The sequence below is a fragment of the Hydra viridissima genome, unplaced genomic scaffold (assembly GCF_058129835.1).
Source record: "Hydra viridissima isolate aposymbiotic clone 2 unplaced genomic scaffold, HvirCarnegie_v1 scaffold_89, whole genome shotgun sequence".
NCBI lineage: Eukaryota > Metazoa > Cnidaria > Hydrozoa > Anthoathecata > Hydridae > Hydra > Hydra viridissima.
The window spans coordinates 22,078-31,536 of NW_028324359.1; the positions used below are offsets into that span (position 1 = coordinate 22,078).

The 9,459-nt window shown below is 37.4% G+C and overlaps 1 protein-coding gene across 2 annotated transcripts; it reads right to left on the reverse strand.

Moving 5' to 3' along the window:
• Positions 1-347: 347 nt before the first annotated feature.
• LOC149875961 (uncharacterized) lies at positions 348-7,618 on the reverse strand. 2 transcript variants are annotated; one of them, XM_090075958.1, is made up of 5 exons: positions 7,552-7,618; positions 1,486-4,305; positions 1,187-1,252; positions 871-927; positions 348-713 (listed from the first exon to the last, which is right to left on the reverse strand). In XM_090075958.1, exons 2-5 carry the CDS (start codon positions 4,274-4,276, stop codon positions 394-396), a joined length of 3,234 nt encoding a protein of 1,077 aa, XP_089932084.1. In that variant the 5' UTR covers positions 4,277-4,305; positions 7,552-7,618; the 3' UTR covers positions 348-393. The 2 variants fall into 2 exon arrangements, with proteins under 2 accessions (XP_089932084.1, XP_089932083.1); XM_090075957.1 differs by having other exon boundaries at positions 7,546-7,618.
• Positions 7,619-9,459: the final 1,841 nt, after the last annotated feature.

Here is a 9,459-nt window from a genome sequence, read left to right on the forward strand (position 1 = left end):
GGATGTCTAGATCTTTTAAAATAAGGAACTTTTTGATTTCTTTTTCCGAAAAATGGTTGGAGCAGTTTTCCTTTTTTAAATTTCACTTATGCAGTTTAACATCACAGGAAATATTATTTTGCTTTTTAACAAACTCTTAAAAACATCAGAAGTAATTCTAAATGCAACTCTATTAAAAGTTTTCACAGAATAACAAAACGACTTCTTTTTTTTTTTTTTAAAGATAAAAAAAAGTTTGAACTATCTTTAAATAAGAAATGTGAGAACAGTTTAACAGAACTTCTTGTTTATTATGTCTTTAGCGAAACAGATAAAAATATTTGCAAAAGCATAGATAAAACAAACTACACAAAAGGCCCATCTTTATTGCCAAACTGAACAAACTTATCTAAACTACATAAATGGTTTCACGATATTGCCATATTGAACAAACTTTTCTAAACTACCCTCTTTTTGAATTTTTAGCTTCATGTTTTTAATTTTGTCTTTAATATGGCTTTGGTAGGAGTACTTTTGCAAGACATGAATGAGCTTGTCACTGCTATGATTTGCCAAGATGCCAAGGTAATCTTTGTACGAGCAACTTGAGCTTACATCTGTAAACACGTCTTGCAAGATGTATGCCAACACCAAAGCTGCACATCGTGGAAAACTTCTGGTGTTGAACCATTCGTTGTGGCCAGGGCAAGCATTCAGCTCTTCAACTATTTCATCTAAAATTTTACAAACTCAAGTCATAACACAAAGTGATTAAATCAAATATTCATTTGGTTCTGAAGTAAGACAAGATTTATTCTGTTTTTTTATTTATTTTTTTTTGTTGACCTTATTGTTTGCACTGATAGCAATAACTGGTTTTTGAAAGATTACCTAAATGGCATTGGCTAACTTCTGCTTTGTTTTCCTTTGTTCTTGGCTGAGTTGATCCTGAAATAAAATAAAACCATGTTCATTTTTCTAATTCATAAAAACCATCAACAGTTTCTAAGTGTTAGAGATGATAACAAGCTGTGCATGATTTCTAACGGTGATGTTTCTAACTTCATCATTAGAAATCGGGTAGACACAACTTTCTAAAAGTGCACTTAGCAATGATGGCTAGTTTTTGTTAACAGTTAACCATCTGAAATTGTGCAAGAAGAGGTTTGTGTTTATATATCTTTGTATAAATTAGGTTTTACATTACCGATGAGTTCTTGAGTGAAAGATGGCATTTCCAACTTGATTTTTTTTCTTCTTGGATCTTTTACTTCTAAAACATAATCAGTTTTAGTATCATTCACTTGTATAAACATTTAAGCAATCACAGAATTAGTCCTGCAACAAATACATACACACTTCTGTGTTGTTTTTTTGTTTTGTTTTGTTTTTTTTACAGCTCTAACAATAACAATAGAGCAAGGAGTTGATTTGGGCATTTTCATTTTTTGAAAGCGTGTTGAGATTTGCATAAAAATCAAAAATCAAAAATCAAAAAGAATTTACCTCTGGATGTAGAGGCAAGACTTTGGCTAAATAGGCTACCAACAGATTGAACAGCATAAGGTGAGAGCTGCTTTGCAAGAACAGTACCAGCCTGTTGGACAGGAACAGCTGAAACTGGATCAGATGAAAGAAACAAACTGGGTTTGGCCAATGTTTGCTGAAAAGCAACAAGGCTAGGAGTCAGAGGAACAGAAAAGACCTCTTTTGAAGGACAGAAAGCGACTTGCTGAGAAGGAGAAGCAGAAACAGGTTTGGCAACCACTTGCTCATTAAAGTAAACTGGAGAAAGTTTTGCATGGTGTTCAATAAAATCCGGTTCATCAGGAAATAATGTTAATGCAAGAGGAGAACAAGCTGTGCCAACAGGAACAGCTAGAGTCTGATCTACATCCATACAAACAGCTTGTTCGTTAGGAACTAGTTGTGCAAGAGCAGGGGATAGTTCAAGAACTGGACCAGCGATTGTTTGTTCAGATGGAACAGACGAAACAGGAGTTGAGGTAGGTTCACACAAGAAATCTACGGCATGGTCGTTGCTATCCTCTAAAGGAACATTGTTTTCTACAGCTGGAGAAAACGGAACCACTGTGGTACAGCTGAAAGTAGCAGCACATTCTTCAGAGTCAGAACCGGAGTCTAAATCTTCCTCAAAGATGTCCTCAACCTCATGAAAACCGTACTCCTCTGCATTAGTTTGGAGCCAGTCCATCACATCCTTCTCCTTCTTTGGTGGTCTCTCAGACTTTTCAACAGTCAAAGACTCTATGACTCCGAAGGACTGTCCGATGCCCAGGGCAAAGCGCAACTCCTCTGCAGCGTTCCACTGGGACACATAAAAGCTATCCATTGTGTTCCTGCTGTGCTTCATGTAGAGTGTAGCAAACCGCTCGCGATCTTCTTTGCTGTTGTTGGCAAAGTAAGTGGCTATCGAACCGCGAATGCAAGTGGGAGTAAGACGCTTCATGGGAATGTTTACTTGGCTTTTTCTGAAGCAGGACGTCAGGCAAGAGGAGATAGCAGAGGAACCCATCTGGTAAACAGGCACTCTAGTTGCACCGAGTGTCACACATTCGTCTTTGTTGGGTCTCATCGATGGAAAAAGGGGCCTGTAGCAGTCGCTCAACTCCAAAACAGTCTTGGTGTCTGCAGCCATGTAGTGAGAGTCGTTGACAAGAAGGTCTCTGTATCTCAGCAAATAAATATCGATCAACACTTTCAAGTCGTTCGGCACTAGAATGTTTTTGGCTCCGTACTTGTATGCTGTTTTGTAGCGCTCTTGCACAATGCAATATCCACACTCACTCTTCTCAGCAGCCATGTAGTCTCTAATGTTTAAAAGAGCAATGTTAGATTTTCTTAAACTGTTAATTACAGTGACAGAGAGCAGAAGATGGTTTCGTAGAGACACAGCATTGTCTCTAGTCGGTGTAAGAGACGGCTTTCTAATCGATTCCACTAACTGTCTTACGTATGCAGACTTGCCATATTCGTTCAGCAAACTGACATTGATGATGTTGATGCATTTTTTGCTTTTCACAAGGCTCCTCCTCAAAGAACGAAAGGGCCTCAGCACTTTTTGTAACTCCTCCACCTTGCAGCGCAAACGTCGGATGGCCTCATGAGAAAGTCCGAAATAGACATTCCTGGCTTCACTGAAACGAAACAGGAGACAAAGGTAGACAAGGCGGTTGTACAACGTGTGACAAGACATGGCTTTTGTTTGGTCAAGTTCACTCAGCTTGGAATTGAGCTGAATGTTTTTAAAGTGCATGGAAAAGTATCTATCCTCCAAAACGTTGGAATTGGTGAGAGCGTTCGGGTGCAGCGTCAGCGTGCTGTCACAACATGTCAATATTTCAACAACTGCATTTTTGTAGATCTTTGCTTGTGACAAAGTGTTGTTGTTGGCTACCACAAGCCACTTTTCAAAATCTCTGAAGAGCTCATCTGCTGACTGGTAATAAAAGTGAAAAGCATCTTTGTCCAGCTGAAACAAGAGTCTCTTATCTTCTGTCAAGACGGAGGAGTTGGAAACCAAGTGCTTTAAGGAATTAAAATCAGAGTCTAGGACGGATTCGGTGTTCAGCTCTTTGTTTTCTACAGAGGTGCAGTGGTTTGCAGAAGGAGCCTCGGACGAACCAGCAACTGATGAGGGCAAGCTTAAAAGAGGATCAGAGGAAAGAACCGGAGAAGAAAAAGAGGAGGAAGGCCCAGGAGCAGAGGATGCAGAGCCTGATGCAGACGCTTGTTCAGCTACTGGCTTAATACCAAAGAAGGCAGGTCGAATAAATTGAGGGACATAGAGCTTGTCGTTGTCGTATCGCTTTGCCTCTGCAATCTTTTGTTTGATCGTCTTGGAATCGTAGAAATGAGTCTCTTTCAAGTGTATGTCCAGTCGGTCGTAATACTTCCAACATTGCAAACAGGGGTAAGGTTTTGGACAGCCGGACTTGCGTTCGAGACGAGCATGCTGAAACTTCCTGACCATTGCAGAGTAAAAGATGGAAGCTTCATCCAAAGTCCAAGAATGATCTTTTTTAGTCAAGTGTCTTTTAATGCTTGTGGAGGAATGTTTGCACAAAGGCATCGGACAGCTAACAGCGTACCTCTTCTTGGTACCATAGAAAGGTACAACCCTGTTTACGGAGCCACACGCTGCAACTAATGCGGCCCTGACTTTGTTTTTGAGCTTTAAGTCTCTCTGTTCTTGTGACTGCCTTCTTTTCTTTTTTTTCGCTTTAGAGTTCGGAGAAGGGGCAACAACAGTGTTGTTTTCTTGTGAAGAAGACATGTTCAGGTGTTTGTTTGCAACGGTTTATGCTAAAAAAAAGAAGACAGTTAGTGAGAGTGTTTTTCTTCTGCCTGCATCCTGGAATCCTGGAATGTTTACAACTGCAGGGAAGAGCTGTGTTTTTTCGAATCCTCTGCAAAAGAGAAAAAAGAAAGAAAAGAGAGCAACAAGAAGAAACAAAGTTTCCACTAGCAAATGAAAAAGAATGAGAGCAACTAGCATTACATGCATGGTGGCAGCAGTGATTGCTATTATGAGAAGGAGAATGAGAAAAAAAAAAAAAAAAAAGAAACAAATAAATAAAGAGATGGAGTTTGAGAGGATCTCGCAACCATATGACTCAAAGAAAGAAACTGTGTTGAAAAAAGGCAAGAGAGGGCAAATAGAACTTGCTAACAAGGACAAATGACAGACATAACTACAACAGTAACAACTCTCATTGCAAGCATAATAACAACAGCATCAGCATCACTGACTCAGAGAGTGTTGACATAACAAAAAAGAAAACAAAAGTACAAGCCAAGTGGGGGAACATTAACAAACACTCATTGCAACTATAACAACAACAACAACAACAGCAACAGCATCACTGACTCAGAGGGTATTGATAAAAAAAAACAAGCAAAACAAAAACAAACAAAAAAACAAATAAAAAAACAAAACAAGCAAATTGGGTGAACAGTAACAACTCTCATTGCAAGCATAATAACAACAACAGCATCAGCATCAGCATCACTGACTCAGAGAGTGTTGACAAAATAAAATAGACAATAAGCAAGCAAAGTGGGTGAACAGTAACAACTCTCACTGCAAGCATAATAACAACAACAGCATCAGCATCAGCATCACTGACTCAGAGAGTGTTGATAAAATAAAACAGATTATAAACAAACAAAGTGGGTGAACAGTAACAGCTCTCATTGAAAGCATAATAACAACAACAGCATCACTAACTCAGAGGATATATAAAAAAACAAACAAACAAACAAACAAAACAAAAACAAAAAAAAAACAAGCAAAGTGGCTGAACAGTAACAGCTATCATTGCAAGTAAAATAACAACAACAGCATCAGCAACATCATCACTGACTCAGAGAGTGGTGATAAAATAAAACAGATTAAAAAACAAGCAAAGTGGCTAAACAGTAACAACTATAAATACAAGTAAAATGACAAAAGCAGCAACAGCATCACTAACTCGCAGGGTGTTGATAAAAAAAAAAGCAACAAACAAATAAAGCAAGCAAAGTGGGTGAACATTAACACTCATTGCAACTATAATAACACCAACAGCAACAGCATCAGTGACTCAAAGGGTGTTGATAAACAAAAACAAAGGCACAAACAAAACAAGCAGAGTGGGTGAACATTAACAACACTTATTGCAAGCATAATAACAACAACAGCATCAGCATCACTGACTCAGAGAGTGTTGATAAAATAAAATAGATTATAAACATGCCAAGTTTGTGAACATTAACAAACACTCATTGCAACTATAACAACGACTACAGCAACAGCATCACTTACTCAGAGAGTGTTGAGAAAAAAAACAACAAAAAAAACAAAAACAAAACAAAACAGAAAACAGAAGTACAAGCCAAGGGGGGGAACATTAACAAACACTCATTGCAACTATAACAACAACAACAGCAACAGCATCACTTACTCAGAGGATATTGATAAAAAAAACAAACAAACAAACAAACAAAACAAGCAAAGTGGCTGAACAGTAACAGCTATCATTGCAAGTAAAATAACAACAACAGCATCAGCAACATCATCACTGACTCAGAGAGTGGTGATAAAATAAAACAGATTAAAAAACAAGCAAAGTGGCTGAACAGTAACAACTATAAATACAAGTAAAATGACAAAAGCAGCAACAGCATCACTAACTCGCAGGGTGTTGATAAAAAAAAAAGCAACAAACAAATAAAGCAAGCAAAGTGGGTGAACATTAACACTCATTGCAACTATAATAACACCAACAGCAACAGCATCAGTGACTCAAAGGGTGTTGATAAACAAAAACAAAAGCACAAACAAAACAAGCAAAGTGGGTGAACATTAACAACACTTATTGCAAGCACAATAACAACAACAGCATCAGCATCACTGACTCAGAGAGTGTTGATAAAACAAAATAGATTATAAACAAGCCAAGTTGGTGAACATTAACAAACACTCATTGCAACTGTAATAAGAACAACAGCAACAGCATCACTGACACAAAGGGTGTTGATAAACAAAAACAAAAACACAAGCAAAGTGGGTGAACATTAACAACACTCATTGCAACTATAACAACAACAACAGCAACAGCATCACTGGCTCAAAGGGTGTTGATAAAATAAAGAAATAAAAACAAAACAAGCAAAGTGGGTGAACAGTAACAACTCCCATTGCAAGCATAATAACGACAACAGCAACAGCAACACCATCACTGACTCAGAGAGTGTTGATAAAATAAAATAGATTATAAACAAGCCAAGTTGGTGAACATTAACAAACACTCATTGCAACTATAACAACGACTACAGCAACAGCATCACTTACTCAGAGAGTGTTGAGAAAAAAAAAACAAAAACAAAAAAAAAACAAAACAGAAAACAAAAGTACAAGCCAAGTGGGGGAACATTAACAAACACTCATTGCAACTGTAACAACAACAACAGCAACAGCATCACTTACTCAGAGAGTGTTTATAAATAAAACAAAAAACAAAAACAAGAAACAAAAATACAAGCCAAGTGGGTGATTACTAACAGCGCTAACAGCAGCAACAACAGTGTCTTTAGAAACAACAAACAAGTACAACAGCAACAACTGCTTTTACAGAGTATAACAATAACAACAACATGGCACTAACAACAACAAAAGGGTTGGAATAAAAACCTGTAGGCAAAAGGAGAGCTGCATTCAGACAAGATCGATTACAAAGAGGCTCTTCTTTAGGACAGAGGAGAAACTGCTTTTGAGGGACAGAGGGACTTTTGTTGTTGTGGTTGTTGTTGTTGTTGTGCAGAAACCAACAAACTTTTATTGAACCGAATATAACCGAATATAACCGAAAGTCTTGTTTGCTTCTGTTTTGTGCCATCAAGAAGGGAAAACAAAACATCACAAAACAAACGAAGCAAACGAAACAAACAAACAAACAAACGAACGAAACAAACAAAAAAAAAAAAAAATTAAAAAAATTAACAAACAAACAAACAAACAAGCAAACAAACAAAAACAAATAAGAAAAACAGAAAACGCAGTACCGAAACCTCGCCATTTTTTATCCTTCCTCAAGCTTTCTCTGGGCGCCAAAGACCGAGAAAGTTGAGCAAACGTGACGTTGAGGGGGGGGAGGGGGGTACTTAAGGACAGCAGACCGACCAATGGCACGCTTAGGAGAGACCCACGTGAATGCTACATTTTCTTTCTATGTACGCTGAATCCGCTCAAAGTCTGGAATTTCCAGCATTCACGTGTCATCACTCCAGCCACCAGATTGGCCCACACTTTGCACACTTTCAAGACTAGAAACTCACTTGTGCTCAATTTGAGCAAAAAAAAAAAAAAACTAAGTCTCGCATGGCGACAACTTTTCCAAAAGCAAACAAAGGCAAACGAAGGCAAACGAAGAAAAAACAAAAACAAATAAACAAAAACAAAACCGAATAGGGAGAGAGAGAGTGAGTCGACTCATTTCTTTCGACTGCCTTAAACGAGAAGTCTAAAACGTTTAAAAGTTGAAAACTAAGTTTTTTAAATGAACTGCACCGAAAAAACTTTACGACAGTTTAGCTGGTTAAAAACGCAGAGGAAAATATTTTATAAAATTTAAGCGTTCTAAAGATGTCCATTTTTGTTTTTGGCTTTTTTTTATTTTGGTTTGTTTCTGGCTTGTTTCTTTCTTTAAATTCTAGCGATCGAGCATATTTGAACGGTTTCATCAACCTGTCGGCGCACGTGCTCGAGAGCTAGAACTTTGATTGCTTTTGTTGTTGAGAATTGAGAATGTCCGAGCAGGTTTTTTTTATCGATTTCATCGCTTGTGGCGAGGCAAAAATCAAAACGCTTTTTGGACGAAAGAAAAGAGATTAAAAGGAAAAAAGAGAAGAAAAAAAAAACAAAAAAATAGGTTATGTGTTATGAACATTTATTTTCTCACGCGATGACGTCTAGTTTTGTTAGAGTAATTAAAATATGGTATCAAGTTTGTAATTTCTATCTTATTTTTAGTTACGGATAATTGCCAATTATGTCACGTTTAGTATACACAACGCTGTTTTCTTAATAGCAATATGATACAAACAAGTTATAAAAAAAAAAGCGTTCGCTCGATCTTCCTTAGTCAGTTGAACAAAAAGAAATTTTCACAACATATGATTGATTTGGTTGTCCTAGCAAGCTGTTTTAGCAAACGGCTAGAGGTTGCAACTGTTGTTCATTGAAAACGAAAAATCTAGCGTCAGCAACAAATTTTTGAATACATAATGTACGCAAAAGTGGCACTAACAAATGAAAATGTAAAAAAACTGTTTACCTTGATGCCAGACTCGCAGAGATGTTGTCGCTCGTTGCTATCGACTGCGAACAGCTTTGTTGTTTTTCGAAGTGCCTCTTCATTCTACTTATAGCCGAAGTTTTGGCTTCGAAAAAAAATACGAACGTCGTTAAGCTCAACGAGCTGCTTTAATTGTTGTTCGTGCGAAAACGAAATGCTTAAAACGGATAAAAGTGTTGGCGTAATTACACTTTTCGACCGCGATGCAGTTTGTCAACTCTAGCGTACTTTTTTGGCTCGTGGAGCAAAAGCCTCATGATAATAGCAAAGGCTTAAAATGTCTTAACATGTCAGCAAAGGCTTAATATGCTTAATAAACTGTGGTTAAGTTTTTGCGGTGCAGTTCATTTACAACTTAATTTGCAACTTGCTGGCACAAGCAAACGTTTATGACTTCTCGTTTAAGACAGTTGAGCGAAATCAGTCGACTCACTCATTCTCCCTTTTCTGTTTTGTTTTTGTTTTGTTTTTTTGTTTTTGTTTTTGTTTTTGTTTGTTTTTTTTTTTTCTTTGTTTGTCTTTTGTTTAAAATGTAAAAAACTCGAAAGGAAAGTTGTTGCTTTGTTTGCTTATTGAAAGTTTTCGCCAGTTGCAAGACTTAGTTTTGTTTTTGTTTACTTAT